This window comes from Scomber japonicus, chromosome 18, assembly GCF_027409825.1.
Source record: "Scomber japonicus isolate fScoJap1 chromosome 18, fScoJap1.pri, whole genome shotgun sequence".
In the NCBI taxonomy this organism is placed as follows: Eukaryota; Metazoa; Chordata; class Actinopteri; order Scombriformes; family Scombridae; genus Scomber; species Scomber japonicus.
The window spans coordinates 26,126,727-26,143,360 of record NC_070595.1 but is presented as its reverse complement, the minus strand read 5'-3'; the positions used below and the strand labels follow the sequence as shown (position 1 = coordinate 26,143,360).

Here is a 16,634-nt window from a genome sequence, read left to right as displayed (position 1 = left end):
CTGGTGAACATAGAGGAGCATTTAGCAGCTAAAGAGCCAGATATTTCCCTCAGGAGTTGATAGAGAGATAAAAGAGAGTGAATATTGGACTAACATTCAGCAGGTGGACAGAAACATGACTCCTAATGAATGAAAATGTTGCTCGGTAACTGCTGGATGTGGCAACTGTTTGCGACAAGCTCAATATATCAAGCTAAAAATGCAAAGATGTGTCAATGTTCACTACTTGTTTCTACTGAAATATCTACTTCACCCTCCTGTCGTCCTCCCGGGTCAAATGGACCCCATTTCTTCTTTCCTTCCTCCCTCTTTCTTTAATTGTTCCTTCATTCCTCCCCTCCTTCCCTCTTTCTTTGCATACTTCTTTCCTCACTTCCTTCCATCCTTCCTTGCTTCTTTCCTTCCTCCTTCCTCCTTTCCTTCCTTCCTTCCTTGCTTCCTTCCTTCCTCCCTTCCTCCCCTCCTTACACCTTTCAATCCTTCCTTCCTTCCTAACTTCCTTCCTTCCGTCCTTCCTTCCTCCTTTCCTTTCTCTAACCCTAACCCTTCCTTCTCTCCTTACTTCCTTCCTTTCCCTCCCTCCCTCCTTACTCCTTTCCTTCCTTCCTTTCTCCCTTCCTTACTCCTTCCTCCTTTCAATCCGTCCTTCCTTCCTCCTTTCCTTCATCCCTTCCTTCTCTCCTTCCTTACTTCCTTCCTCCCGTCCTTCCTTGACCCGAGGACAACAGGAGGGTTAATGCAGGTTTAATGTTAAACTGATCAATCGTAAAGCGTATCTCATTTAATGTCACTCTCTTCATCCTCGTCTTGAGTTCTCGTCTCATCGCAAAGACAACAACTCCACAATTCATTCGGCGCTTTCTCTCATTTAACCGTCTTCAGTTCACAATATGATATCAGCGTTTCTGTGAGACAAATCTGCCGCGCTCCTTCCACTAAAAGCTCCGATGAACCTGAACCTGGGCCAACATGGATTACATGCCAACACACGTGACTAATTACGAGTCAGATGAGGGCATACCGTGTCATGATCACACGGGACACGAGATGGACACACATTCGGGCCATATGGGCAGCTGAGATTTGGACTACATGTGTCAGAGTTCCTCAGCTTTTGGAAAAAAAAAAAAAAGGAGGCCAGCCAAGACTCAAAAGCTCACGCTGGGAGTGCTGGGGCCCAACTGCCTGATCTCCAGCAGCCTGGACTGGCATTGTGCTGGTCGGAGCTGCCACCACCACCACCTCCGCCACCGCCACCGCCACCGCCGCCATGTTCTGTGCAGCAAAGGTGAGAACAACCTGAGTCGATGCGGTGCGGTTTCGTTGTTGTGGCTGTGATGGGGTTTTTTTTTTTTTTTTTGTCGGAGCGGCGCAGGTGGATGTTATGAGAAGGTGTGAGTGAGGGGCTGCTGGCCCTGCAGGGGATCACGTGTGTCGCTGTAGCTGCTCCGCTCTGCACACAGCTTGTGTTTAATGCCTCAGGTGAAGAGCAGCCGTGTGAGAACGATGATGAAAAATCTAGCTCACATATTTACTATATAAACACTGAACACACACGTCAATGCATTTCTATATATGTTAAATATGACAGGTTTTTTTTCCTCTGTGATATATTTTCACACAGTCCCTGAATATGCCTCCTCAGCGCACCTATTTAACCCCTTGATGTGCCTCCAGCTCGTTCCCACACATTTCTATCTACACACATAAACAACACACAATCAGAGAGGATGCGTTTCATTGGCTGCCTCTTTTCCCTCCTGCACTCTTTCTCCTCCCCCATCATCCAGTTTCCCTCCCAATCGTAATTAGTCTTTTTAAAGCTCATCATACAACCATTTCCATCAAACCAACCCCCACCTCCACCACCACCACCACTGCTGCTCCTTCCTCCCTCACTATCTAACTCTCTGGGGAAGGGATGAGGGAGGTGTGGCAAGGATCATGTAAATAAATCCCCCTCCTCTCCCTCTCCCTCCCCCTCCTCCTCCTCCTCCTCATCCTCCTTGTTCCCTTACTATCTTTAAACTCTCTGTCTTTTCCCATTTTTTCCCATGCTTTTTTCTCCTCCTCTTCCTCCCAGCATGCTTTTTCCTCCTCCTCCTCCTCCCCTTGATGCTCCAGTATCTTTATCTACGACGCGGCTCAGTGGTCTCTCTTTCTCTCTCTCTGCGTGGACATCTTTGGGTAAGGGGGTTTCGACGCACGCAGAGCCCTCCCTCGCAGGCAGCACCCATCTCTTTCGCAGCCTTCAAACCTCAAAAACTCGTGTGACAGCAGCTTAACCGGAGGCTAGACTTCGTTACGCTCCCACAGCCGCCACCAATTCCCCCTACGACCTCCCTCCCTCTTCCTCCTCCTCCTCCTCTTCCTCCTCCTCACCCCTACCTTCTCACTGCTACACACACCCCCTCTCCCTGCAACGCGACTCTTCTCCACTCACTCTGTAGCCTGGCTTGTGAGACTGGAGGCAGCCTCAGTGCGTGGAGGGAAGAGAGAGAGAGAGAGAAAGAGAGAGACAGAGAGACAGAGAGAGAGAGAGGGAGAGAGCGTGTGAGTGTGAGGCTTTCCCAGAATAGAGAAGCAGGAGGAGGTGAGAGGGATGATGATGGAAGCTAGCTTTGACACTGAGGAGAGTTTTGACGATCCCTCCTGTCTTGCCCCGCAGCCACCCGGCTCCGTTTCGCCGGCCAAGAGGCAGATCAGGGAGGTCAAGGAGACCAAGATAACTGTGAGTACCAAAAAGCTCCAACTTAATCCTCCTCTCTCTCTCTTCTTCTTCTTCTTCTCCTCCTTCTTCTTCTTCTTCTTCTTCTGGTGTTTGCATCTACTCCATCCTCTCCATCCTTTTGTGAAGCTTCTCATGAGGCACAAATAAGTTAAATCTTTTCTCTTTTTTTTTCTGCCTTTTTTCAACTGTTGTCTTTAAGCTCACAGCTCCACACTAATCTATTAAGGGTCTTCACGGAGTAACATGGGGTTCCCTGCATATTGGATACTACATTAGTGTGAATGAACAAGCTGTCCAGGAGTCCTGCATTCATTTCTGTCTCAATGACTGACTGGCTTCGATCCATATTATTGATTTAATGCCTGAATTTACGCATGACATGTATTTCCACACCGTGTATATTTTCAGCAGATATTAAAATGTTACTGAAGTGACAAAAGAAAAGTACAAAGCTGAATCTAGTAGCCTGCAGATCGCCGCCGTTGCCATTTTTAGACTCAAGACGTCTTCAGTGTGTCAGATAAAGAAGGGATCTTGATCTCTGAGTGTTTTTGGCATCGAGTCGTTGCTCAGTGTGCTCCATTTTTTCTTGGTGGTGGTCGTAGTGGTGGTGGTGGTGGGGGGGGGGGGCTTATCTGCAGGGCAGCACAGGTCACACAGCAGCGTTTGGAAAGTGAACACTTTGTGCGCTAGGCTGTGAGGAACTCTGTAGGATTTTTTGGGGCAAGAAATTCCTCCTCCTGTTGCAATGAGGATGAATTCAGGACCAAGATCTAGTCTAGATATCTGTGAAGTGTACAGTATCTTTGTCTTAATATGCTCAGACAGTAGCGGTGGTTATGTAATCCTTAAGTCCATAATGATGACTGTAGGAAAGGGTGGGGGGGGGTGGGGGGGGTGATGATGATGGTGATGATGTGCTGAGCTGAAGGAAGACAGACAGAGATGGTTTTGTTGTCTCGCAGGGGCTGATTTTGCGCTCTGTGGGCTCGCTGACCTGCCGCAGCCACGGGAGCCGTCAGTCTGGCTATTGTGAAAACCCCACAGACCTGCGAGAGATGCAGCAAGTCCAGTTTCCATGGTGACAAAAGCAATAGCACTGATTAATGGGTGTTGAAATGGAAAACACTGCCAGGCGGCGGGGTAGGGGCCATTCAGATAGTCGGTGAATACGTACTGTTTGGAAAAAAAAAAAAAAAAAAAAGATTATTTTCTTCCTCTTCCTTTTGCAGGGTTTTCTTCTCAAAGGCTCTCTTACATCTTTTGTGGGCTTTCACTTTGTGGTTTTGGCTTCACTTGCATCCAGTGAATTCTCATGAAGTGATCAGGCGTAACAGTGTTTTTCAAAAAAAGCGATCCATATCTTAATTAGCAGGAATGCCAAAAAAAAAAGAAAAAAGAAAAAAAAAAAGTGAGACATGTTTTGTGCAACCGTTAAAACACGTTTTATACATTTTATATTAAATTTGAATAATAACACAGGTGATAATGATTGAATCTACGGTTGGTTGACGTCACTTCACAAAGGTGTCTTTTTGTTCACAACGGTGCACCTCACATTACACAACCTTTTTTTTTTTTTTTTTGAAAGCTGCGCAGTTGTCATGGAGACGCACACATCCATGACTGTTGGCAAAATGGACCCTCGCAGGACGCCGAGGCGGCTCACACATCAGATAGCAGGAGGAGCAGCAACCTTGCTTTCACCTTCACTATGTGTGACCGCTATGAAGCCATCAGATGAAAAAAAAAAACAACTGCTTCACTCCTCCACGTTTTTTTTTTTTTCTTTTTCTTTTTTCAGCTTATTAAACATTCATTCACGTGCTGCTTGACTTGTTGCTATGCTGCGCGCAGCGTAGGCACTCGGGGAACAGCAGCTCGTTAAGAGAGTCATCTGGCTTTGTTGGCGGGACTTGGATGGGCCTGTTTTCAGTCTGTGGGAAAGAAGAGAAAGAAAGGAGGGATGAGAAAAGGCAATCAGAAAGAGAGTAGAGAGGAAATCTCAAATTGTTTTGTTATGAGAAGGTGTGTGAGTGAATGTGTGTGTGAGTGTGTGTGTGTGTGTGTGTGTGTTGGAGGATGGTGGATTGGTAGTGGGGTGTCCTTTACAGCAAAAGTAATTTGTCGCTTAGCAACAGCGGCAGAGCATCCTACAGCCTCATTCGCTGTGTAGCTGAAACATTCTGCTCAGAAATGGATGTGGGAGAGTGTTTCTGTTGTTTGTTGGACGGCCAAATCATTATTTTTTATGTTTCTCACGGGACATTTGTTCTTCAAACTGTGCCGTGATTTTTCAATTTTGCCCCCCTTTCTCCCCTCCCCCCCTCCCCTCTCCCTCTGTATTCTGCAAAACAAAAAGAGCTACAGTAAATACATGAATAAATAAATAAATAAAAGCATTAAAATGTGTAATGGAATGAACCACTGCCTGCAGCTGGGGTAAAAAAAAAAAAAAAAAAAAATCTTTATGAATGCTGTATGAGGACAAAATGTCCCAATTCACCTCCACAAATCAGCACTGTTGCATGTTGCTCGCTGCTTTGTTTTAATGCTAAACTGTAACATTGATGGATCCGATATGGCAATACAACCTCAGCCTCAAATTCCCCCCCCCCCACCCCCCACCCCTTAAAAAAAAGGCCCTCAAAACCTCCTCAGAAGGATTTATTACACGCTGAGTCGTAAAGGTAATCTATATTAATATTTTATTCCTAACCTCTTAGTACTTCACTAAACAGCCATATAAAGGAGAAGTAAGTTAGCCAGACAGCCTTCTTCCCTTTTTTAGATAAATGGTCTAATTTTCTGGTGGATGTGAGAGGCTGATAAACAACAGTCATGATAGATGTGGAGCCAGTGTAATGGAAAATCTGGTGCCCATGACAATCAGTATGATCTGTGAGGCAGAAAATGAACAAAGTGACTTGTCGGCACACGGAGTAAATCACATCGCTGCTTCTTCAGATTACAAAGTGTTGCTGTGAGTTAATGTGTCTGGTGTGTGTGTATAGTATATATGCAGGCCGCCCAAGAGCTCCTGGTTTATTTGTTTTCCGTTTATCTTCCACCGTATATACTGTACGGGTATGTGCGGAGTGGATGGCAAAAAAAAACCAAAACATTTTAGTATTTCCTCTCTCAATTTCAGGGATTATATAACAGAGGAAGCATTACTCATCTGTTTTTGAAGATGTTTATTAGAAGCTGCTCGGATCAAGTGCTGCGGTGGCTGTGCAGAGAACGGTGGTGGTGGTGGTGGTGGTGGTGGTGGTGGTGGTGGAGGGGTCAGTGGTGAACGTCGCTTCCTTCAAGCTCTATATTTTTGATGTTTAAATGCAAAAAAAATTTATGCAAGCTTCTTATTGTTAAATCAGGCTGCAACAAAGAGAGCTTTTCCTTCTGCCTCACAGAAATGGTGCATATGAAAGTAATGTATTTAAAAATATATCAAATGGGGGCCACGTATTGTATTGCAGAGCACACAGAAAATGAGAGACTGCAGGATTATGCAGATTTTTTGATTCTTTCAGATTTTTGGTTTTGGTTCTCTCTTTCATTAACATATAAAACTATAGTCAATCATTCCCATTAACTAGCTTAAATAACTTCCTGCCCAGCATCGGACAACAGAAAGACAAAGTAAGTGACTATTGAAAGAGAGTAAATATCATAGAGCAAATAAATAGATACTGGATTGGTCAGTTAACCGTCCGTTTTGACTGTTCCTTCTTTCCTCCCTTACTCCCCTCCCTCCCTCCCTCCCTTCCTTCCTTCTTTCCTGCTTTCCTTCCTTCTTTCCGTCCTTACCTCCTTCTCTCTTTCTTTCCTTCCTTCTTTCCTCCCTCCTTTCCTTCCTTCTTTCTTCCCTCCTTCCTCCTTTCTTTCCTTCTTTCCTCCCTCCTTCCTTCTTTCCTCCCTCCTTTCCTTCCTTCCTCCTTTCCTTCCTTCTTCCTTCCTTCCCTCCTTTCCTTCCTTCCTTCTTCCTCGCTTCCTCCTTTCCTTCCTTCTTTCCTCCCTGCTTTTATTACTTCCTCCCTCCCTCCTTCGTCCCTCCTTTCCTTCCTTCTTCCTCCCTCCTTTCCTTCCTTCCTTCTTCCTCTCTCCCTTCCTTCCTTGACTCGAGGACAACAGGAGGGTTAACATCTTTCAGCTCATTGTTTTGGTTTAATTGTTATTTTTGACCATTTGACGGCAGCAGTTAGCATGAAACTGACATATCATCACCTTTTAAGTTGATATGTTGAACTAGTCAGTTGCTTATTTCCACATCCAGCAGTTACAAAGCAACATTATCATTGAATTGGATTCGTATTTCTGTCCACCTGGTGAATATAAGTCCAATATTCACTCTCTTTTAGCTCTGTTTTTACTCTCCACCTCCTCCTGAGGGAAATATCTGGCTCTTTAGCTTCTAAATGCTCCTCTATGTTCACCAGCTAGTCTCCAGCTAACTGTGTCTGTTTGCTGTGTGGTGCTGAGGAGATAGTATACGGTGACTTTTACAGCTTTTATTCTGAAAAGAGCTCTGAGAGTGAACCAGAGCTGGACAGTTAAACAATGAGCTGAAACTCTCTCTGTAAAGCTCCGTAAAGCCGAGAGGAAGCTGCAGAGTCGCTGATAATTCTCTGTAGGTTCATCACTACGGGCAACCAACACGTTACACACTGACAGCTCAGACATCGTTTTTACCCGTGTGTCGTCCTCCCGGGTCAAACTGACCCCGTCCGTTTTGACTGTTCCTTCTTTCCTCCTTTCCTTCCTTCCTTCCTTCCTTCCTTCATTCCTGCTTTCCTTCCTCCTTTCCTTCTTTACCTCCTTCTCTCTTTCTTTCCTCCCTCCCTCCTTCTTTCCCTCCTTCCTTCCTCCCTCCCTCCTTCCTTACCTCCTTCTCTCTTTCTTTCCTCCCTCCTTCCTTCTTTCCTCCCTCCTTCCCTTCCTCCATCCTTTCCTTCTTCCTCCTTCCCTCCTTTCCTTCCTTCTTCCTTCCCTCCTTCCTTCCTCCTTTCCTTCCTTCCTTTTTCCTCCCTCCTTTCCTTCCTTCTTTCTTCCCTCCTGTCCTTCCTCCCTCCTTTCCTTCCTTCTTCCTTCCCTCTTTCCCTCCCTCCTTTCCTTCCTTCCCTCCTTCCTTCCTCCTTTCCTTCCTTCTTCCTTTCTTCCTTCCTCCCTCTTTTCCTTCCATCCTTCTTCCTCCTTCCTTCCTCCCTCCCTCCTTCCTCCCTCCTTTCCTTCCTTCTTCCTTCCCTCCTTCCTCCCTCCTTTCCTTCCTTTCTTCTTCCTCCCTCCCTTCCTTCCTTGACTCAAGGACAACAGGAGGGTTAATGAAACATCAGTAATGAACTGATTGGGTTACTGGATCTAAAAGTGGACATTTTGTGACATTTGTGTGATTTTTTAAAAATTCCAACCCAGTTTTTGTGGGTCAGAAAGTGTCATGTGACCTGCAGTTTCCATCATGGCCACTGCTCTATATTCACTGCACATCCTGATGCTGATCCTTAGGGCTCAGCAAGAAATCTATCCAAAGAAAATTCAACTTACCGACATCACATCTTTGATCTCCTTTGCTTTCCTCTGCTGCTCTCTGTGTAGCATCATGATTTCAATTTGCTCAAATGACTCAAATCCTTCCTGTTACACCTTTTATTTGACATATACAGAGTAAAGAGAGAGAGAGAGAATGTGGCCGTTCGGTCGAGTCGGCTCGTAACCGTTCCCCTGTTATTCTTCAGTCTTTGTGACAGCGGTACAGAGATGAGCTGGTGTTGTAATCACTGTGAGTCAGTCAGTGTGTTTCTGTGTTTGTTGAAGTAAGCATCCTCTCTGAGTCTGCATGCCCCTGTAGTGTTGCAGCAGTGGTTGACATGGCACAGAGGGTATCTTGCAGTGCCAGGAGGGAGGGCTCACAGATGGTGAACATTACATAATTGCAGCCCCAACCGTAATTGAAGATGCTGTGGACCATGGAGTCTGTATTCAGGCTGATGATGATGGGGGGGGGGGGGTCTCTCTCTCTCTCTCTAGTGTTTATCTGGAGCTCAACATATTCTCAAGTGTATATAAAGTCTGTTTGTTCAGTTGGGAGGGACACAGTAGAAAAGGTTTCTCTTTGTTTTCGAGTGGTCAAGCTCTCTCTCTCTCTCTCTGTGTCTCTCTCTCTCTCTCTCTCTCTCTCTCTCTCTGTCTCTCTCTCTCTCTCTCTCTCTCTCTGTGTGTGTGTGTCTCTCTCTCTTTGCCTCTCTCTCTCTCTCTCTCTCTCTCTGTGTGTGTGTGTCTCTCTCTCTTTGCGTCTCTCTCTCTCCCTTTGTCTCTCTCTCTGTGTCTCTCTCCCTCTGTGTGTGTGTCTCTCTCTCCCTTTGTCTCTCTCTCTGTGTCTCTCTCCCTCTGTGTGTGTCTGTCTCTCTCTCACTGTCTCTCTTTCTCTGTCTGTGTGTGTGTGTGTCTCTCCCTCTGTCTGTCTGTCTCTCTCTTTCTCTGTCTCTCTCTCTCTGTCTCTCTCTCTCTCTCTCTCTCTCTCTCTCTCTCTCTCTCTCTCTCTCTCTCTCTCTCTCTCTCTCTCTCCGTGTGTGTCTCTCCCTGTCTGTGTGTCTCTCCCCTCCCTGAGGGCTCATGGGTCACCTTCTGGATGACCAACATCACCACATTCATATGTTTACTCATGCCTGACCTTTTTTCCTCTCATCTGCATGATCCAAATGAAACCCAGGCCTCGCTCTTTCACCAATATCATTTCCCACAGACTCCGCTGCACACATCTCTCAGTCCAACTAAATCCTCACAGAGGTGTTTGGCTCACAGCCTTTCAGCAGCTCTGTTATTTCTCACTATTTCTCATCATTTAGGTCACTTCTCTTTGTCTCTGTTTCTTCTCTTCAGATCAACTGCGTGACTTTCCCTCTTCCTGGAGAAGGCCCGGAGCAGCAGCTCCTCAAACCCAACGAATGGAGTTACTGCGATTACTTCTGGGTGAGTTTGACTAAAACACAGAACCTACAGTACATCTATCCTTTGTGATATTTTAATGATGATAAGAACCGCTTTTATCTAAACCAGCTGTCAAATGCCACCTACAAAATGTGGCTCAAATTGCTTGAAATGTAAAACAAGAGGAAAGAGCAGACAAGTAAAATAGTTTCAATATTAAAATATATTTAAAAAAGAGAGGGGAGTAAAATAATAGACAGTAGTTGGAGGATTTCACTTATGTTTCTCCTCATTTACTGAAAATGTCAACTTCTTAAATACATCCACATTTATTAGAGCCCCAATCAGATCCAGAAGATGTGCGTGGAAAACACAAACAACACATGGACAATACTAATTAATATATATGTATACATGAAAGCCAACAACCATGACATGTTAATGATGGCAATCCAGTGAGATTGAGCAGCTGTGTACATAATGGAGTCATAAAAACAGATTCCAGATAAAAGCCAGACTGAAAAAATGGAAAAAAATGAAAAAGAAGCTTCATTAATTGGTTATATTGATCGGCTTTTTAACTCAAAAGCATATCAAGCTTCTAATCCTCACATTTTTCTGAAGAACATAAAACCATATCTAGAGAGGCGTGTTTGTCCCTCATTACACAACATAACATGAAGTATATGTGACTACAAAGAGAGCGTCCACGTTGAGCCTTGCTAATAAATCATGGGTATTGATCCGTGATCAGCTTCTATTAGCTCAATACAGATATAACAGCATCTACATAAATGTCTGCTGAGTGAAACCTGCTACTTTAAAAACAGCTGCAGAAGCATTAAGCAGGTTTACTTCATACTGGTCACATTAAGATTAAAGGTCCTCCCTTCCTTCTTTCCTTCCTTCCTTCTTTCCTCTATCCTTCCGTCCTCCCTCCCTCCTTTCCTTCCTTCCTCCCTCCTTTCCTTCCTTCCTTCTGTCCTCCCTCTCTCATTTTTTCCTTCCCTCCTTCCCTCCTTCCTTCCTCCCTTCTTTTATGTCTTTTCTTCCTTCCTTGCTTCCTTCCTTCCTTCCTTCCTTCCTTCCTCTATTGTTCTTTCCTCCCTCCTACCTACCTTCCTTCCTTCCTCCCTCCCTCCCTCCCTCCCTCCCTCCCTCCTCCTTTTCTTCCCTCCTCCCTTTTTATCTGTCCTTCTTTCCTTCCCTCCTTCCTTCCTTCCTTCTTTCCTCCCTCCCTCCCTCCAACCTTTCTTCTTTCCTCCGTCCTTCATTCTTTCCTTCCTCCCTCCCTTCTTCCCTCCTTTCCTTCCTTCCTTCCTTCCTTCCTTCCTGCCTTCCTGCCTTCCTTCCTTCCTTCCTTCCTTCTTTCTCCCTTCCTCCTTTCCTTCCTTCTTCCTCCCTTCCTTCCTTGACTTGAGGACAACAGGAGGGTTAAAGCTATAAAGTAATAACTTATCTTATTGAAACAAAAGACAGCTGATTTTCCATTCTGCACATACAGTATGAAGGAAGCTGCAGAACCTTAAAAACACACAAAGTATTTTTGCTGGGAAATGCACACTGCAGTCAAAAGCTCGACTCTCGTATTCAATTACTGTGAGACTAAAATCATGACGAAACAGTCGATATGCTTTTTTGCCAGTTGAGAATGGATCCAGCACTTTCTCTGCTCGTTCAACAAAAGACCGAAAATTGGCTTTCACGTTTGAAGTGGGTGGATCACAGGTGGAAGGCTGATCGACCGGCTCCTCTGCAAACACAGTCATCACTTCCAATGTCTCCGCCGCGGCTGCTGCTGCTGCTGCTGCTGTAGTCTTCAGTTTCCATACATTTCCATCCTAAATTACATTTGTATTGAAGAAGCCATTGAGCCTGCATAATGGAGTGAAATCCGACGCCTGCTTCCTTCCCTCCTTCATCACGGCGTTGCTCCTTGTTGGCGGCCTGTCGTGTCATGTTGCTCGTGATGCTTTCGTACATCCGCTGACCTGCTGCTCAGACCTGCTGTGTGAAATAAATCTGGCACCTCTGTTCCACGTGGCGACACACACACATCACTCCTGTCACAAACAAGGCTGCACATCACCGAACCCTAACCCCCCCCTCCCCTCCTCCCACCCCTCCCCCAACCCCTGTTTGGTATTCTTCTGCTCAAAAGCAAACATAACACACACACACACACATCTGCCCACATCCAGTGAGTGACACGCACACACACTCAACGCCTGCCCTCCTTGACATGCGAGTGTGAGTCACACGTTCATGCACATAGTGTGTGACTCACCAGCCGTCCTCACAAACCCCTCTCTGACGTTAACTGGACAATTCTTTGTGGTTGTTTATTGGTCCGCTCGTTGTGTTTGAATCATGGTCTCTTCTTCCTCAGACCGACAAGAAAGACCCCCAGGGGACCACCTCTGTGGCGGGCTTCGAGGTCCTTCTGCAGAAGCAGCTGAAGGGCAAACAGATGCAGAAGGAAATGTCCGAGTTTATCCACGAGAGGTAAAATCCAGATAGGATTCGACTCTGCTGTTATAGCTTGTTGAATGCAGATGAATTAATTACATATGCTTTGGATGCAGATATTATCCCCCCTGATGGATCCAGAGAGACTTTTTCGGGGGGGTTTTGTAGATATTATGAATCCAGCTTTTGAATTTAAGGTGTCAGCAAGCTAGAGTATGTTTATAGATTATTCTGATGATATTCAGTATTTCTCTTATTGCTCATAAATCAAGTGAAAAAAAACAAAACTAACACCATATTGATCTACTTACAAGTATTGTATGTGAACCCAAAGCCTGATAGATCTTTTTCTTTTGTGCCACAGAGCTCCATTGTTGTCCAAAAATAATTAAAAACACATCAATGAGCCTCTGCACTGCTGCACTGGGTCACATGTTCCTACATCACCATGAACCTCAATCCCACACACACACACACACACACACTATCCTGCTGCAAGAAATACTCATAAAAGCACCAAATGTGGATTCATCCGCCACAAAAAATAGTCCCTAACAAATGAATGATGTATTCCTGTTTGAGTGAGGATAGCTTAAACCTGCAGTGGCCAGCTATTCTAGGACTATTCTGCTTTTTTTTATACACAGTGTATTCAGTAGAAACGAGGTGGGTGTTGGGCAAATAGCCACAGAGAGTATAAGAGATTAACTAACACATATACTGTAGATCCTTGCCAGCCTTATCCTTAACATACTCCTTTTTTTTTTCAATGAGTTTTTTTCCCCCCAACAAACTCAATCTTGCCAATTCTTGTAAATATCATGGTCCTGGCTTCTCACCAGGAGCTGCACATCACCGACAGGCTTCACTGTTGGCAGAGGGAATAACAGCTACTCTCTATGTGTGTGTGTGTGTGTGTGTGTGTGTGTGTGTGTGTGTGTGTGTGGGAGGTGTGTGATTTAAAAATGTTTCAGACCAAACAAGTAGCATAAAATAGCATTATTGATATAATCTGTCATTAAACACTGCAGACCCAGATTTCCTCTAGCCAAAAAAAAGCTCAACTCAACAAACTTTTCCTAATAAAACTTAAATGTGTTGCTGTTTATCTGGGTCAGTCAGTGTTCAACAGAAGTCTCTTGAGGTTTATCTTTGTGTTATCACCAACAGTTTCTTTACTTCTGGTGGCACTATGAAAATGTTGAGTCATTCAAGCCACATTATTTGGTTAAAATATATACTGGCATTCATATTAATGACACTTCCTGTACTTTATTACATTATATATACAAATCTTACTTCATAGCCGCTCACACCCAAAATAAAAAGACACTTTCTGCTCTGTGAAATGAATATAAATTAGCTCCGGTCCTCTGAAATGAGGCCAACGTGGAAGTAACTTAGAGCTGCATTCTATCAAAAGGCCACCAGGGGGCGACCGTCTCTATACAAGTCAATGGAGAATTCACCAACTTCTCACTTGATTTCTAACCTCAGTAAACGTTTTCAAAATGTGTTTATGGTCTCAATCGCTAGTTTAAAGCCTTCTTCAATGCAGTATGATGTTCATTTGGGACATTTTGGCCTCCTTGATTTTATATTTGACAATGAAGCAGGGTATGCATTAGGGCGTGGCTATGTCCTGATTGACAGGTTGATTGACCAATGTCCTCGAGATCCAGCCCTCGCAACCATAGCAACCGCCCCGCTCTGCCCATGACCCCGCTCATGCCCATATAAGTAGAATCCGTGTTTTTATTTTTCCCAGCATGCACCTGAAATTTTCAAGATGGCGCTGCCTAGATTAGAAACTATTGGCTTCCGAGCAGCAGTCCACAAACCAATGGGTGACGTCACGGATGTTACGTCCATTTCTTTTATACAGTCTATGATATAAATCATGTCATATAGTGTCAAATATAAAGTAAATCTCATTATTTTGACGATATATGAAAAAAATGCTTACAAATGATTAAAAACTGGAGCAGAAAGATCATCATTAAAATCATGACATTTTTCTGTATAATCATTTGAAACATAAATATGAATATTGGATGCAAAAACAATCCAGAGAGAGCTCAGTTTATAAAAAGCAGAGGATGTGAATGGTGTTTGTCTAACAGCAGTGTTGCAATTTATTCTTGCACTCATTAATTAAAGGAGCTGTTGAGCCCAATTAGGCGAGCGAACACACAGGGAATTCACAGATTAGCTGCTGCTACTGAATCCAAATCAGGATGTCAAAGGCAAAATGAATAACAAGCAATGACGTTTAAACTTTTATACATCCGATCTCACGCTGCTCGATATAATTAGCTCCACTTCATTCTACAAAAGCTCTATTCACATATAGATGGTGAGAAGGTAATGAAGATTTCCTGCTTTGAATAAACCTAGTCACACATTTAACCTTTGTGTCGTCCTCCTGGGTCAAGCTGACCCCGTCTGTTTTGACTGTTCCTTCCTTCCTTCCTTCCTTCCTTCCTTCCTTCTTTCCTGCTTTCCTTCCTCCTTTCCTTCCTTACCTCCTTCTCTCTTTCTTTCCTCCCTCCTTCCTTCCTTCCTTCCTTCCTTCCTTCCTTCCTTCCTTCTTTCCTGCTTTCCTTCCTCCTTTCCTTCCTTCTTCCTTCCCTCCTTCCTCCCTCTTTCCCTTCCTTCTTCCTTCCCTCCTTCCTCCCTCTTTTCCTTCCTTCTTTCCTCCCTCCTTTCCTACCTTCCCTCCTTCCTTCCTCCTTTCCTCCCTCCTTTCCTTCCTTCCTTCCTCCCTTCTTCCTTCCTCCTTTTCCTTCCTCCCCCCTTCCTCCCTCCTTCCTTCCTCCCTCCCTCCTTTCCTTCCTTCTTTCCTCCCTCCCTCCTTCCTCCCTCCTTTCCTTCCTTACCTCCTTCTATCTTTCTTTCCTCCCTCCTTTCCTTCCTTCCCTCCTTTCCTTCCTTCCTTTTCCTCCCTCCCTTCCTTCCTTGACTGAAGGACAACAGGAGGGTTAAAGCCACCGTCTCCCAAATTCTTTAGAAAGAAAGTAGACTTTTTCTCTCTCCTGACCTTTCTGTGTTGCTCGGTGCTGGGAGTATCCGAACATTCAAAGTAAGAACGAGCCTTGTGACCTTCTTTAGGTGACAGATTTACTCAGGTGTGGATGGTAAATGTGAGACCCGGCGCAGGAAGTGAAGACCACAAAGGGCACAAACACACGGCTGTCCCGCTTGAATGAATAGTTTAGGCCAAATATGAGCGTATCCTCATTTCCATTTCTTAAAATTGAGATGGAAATGAGAAAACGGGGGCTGCTGTGTGAAATACTGACGGAGAGTTTCTCACAAGCAACAATGAGTTTATTGATGTTTAAAGACTCAGAGCTCTGAGCTCTGTGCTAAATCTGGTCTTCAGCCTCTGTGTCAAATTGTTCTAGAAGTTTCTGTCATTCCCTTAACCTTCCTTCCTTCCTTCCTTCCTCCCTCCTTTCCTTCCTTTCTCCCTCTCTCCCTCCTACCTTCCTTCTTTCCTTTCCTTCCTCGCTTTTTTCTTTCCTTTCCGCCCTTCCTTCCTTCTCTCCTTCCTTCCTACCTTCCTTCCTCCTTTCCTTCTTTCTTCCTTTCTCCCTCCCTCCCTCCTACCTTCCTTCTTTCCTTTCCTTCCTCCAATCCTTCTTTCCTTTCCTCCCTCCCTCCCTTCTCTCCTTCCTTCCTACCTTCCTTCATCCTTCCTTCTCCCTCCCTCCTTTCCTTCCTTCTTCCTCCCTTCCTTCCTCATTTCCTTCCTCCTTTCCTTCCTCCCTTCCTTCCTTACTACCTTCCTTTCCTTTCCTTCCTCCCTCCCTCCTTTCCTTCCTTCTTCCTTCCTTTCCTTCCTTCTTTCCTTCCTTATTCCTCTCTCCCTTCCTTCACTCGAGGACAACAGGAGGGTTAAAAATGATCTCTGTTGAAACACTTTTTTTTTTTTTCTTTGTCCCACTTCACTAAAGCACTGTCCGCCTTCTCTTAAAGCAAGCAGCTCACAGTTTCCCATCTTTCTCTTTGTGTTTCAGGATAAAGATTGAGGAGGAGTATGCCAAGAACCTTTCCAAACTGTCTCTGAGCCCCCTGGCAGCACAAGAGGAAGGGTGAGTGCAGTAAACAGTCGCTGTAAAGACAAAACTCTGTGTGTTTGTGTGTGTGTGTGTGTTTGTGTGTGTGTGTGTGTGTGTGTGTGTGTGTGTGTGTGTGTCCCTCAGCTAAACAGGACATAGATTTAGTAATTAACAGAAGTGTGTCTAAAGATACGGTTTCTTTTAAGAATGGACATATTCCCACACTACCTCTCGTTTGTTTCATACACCTTTCAAACACTGTTATCTAACCCCCCCCCCCCCCCCCCCCCCCGTTATCCAATGAACGGATAGTTTCTTTCATGTTTGTCTCTCAGCAAAATAACAGAAACCTTTGAGGAGATCTCACAATCAGTAGAAGGGAAAAGATAAGGCTTTGGCTCAAGTTACAGTCAATTATGGATGCTTTCCTTATCTGCTGATTCCAC

The 16,634-nt window shown here is 44.8% G+C and overlaps 1 protein-coding gene across 1 annotated transcript in view; it reads left to right on the top strand.

The window, feature by feature from the left end:
• The first annotated feature begins 2,514 nt into the window (after positions 1-2,514).
• gas7a (growth arrest-specific 7a) overlaps positions 2,515-16,634 on the top strand; it is a 34,908-nt gene continuing 20,788 nt past the window's right edge. The window contains exons 1-4 of the mRNA XM_053338274.1: positions 2,515-2,731; positions 9,608-9,697; positions 12,045-12,160; positions 16,147-16,221. Of these exons, the coding sequence (XP_053194249.1) occupies positions 2,603-2,731; positions 9,608-9,697; positions 12,045-12,160; positions 16,147-16,221 (410 nt within the window). The 5' untranslated portion in view covers positions 2,515-2,602. The remainder of the gene's footprint in view (positions 2,732-9,607; positions 9,698-12,044; positions 12,161-16,146; positions 16,222-16,634) is intronic.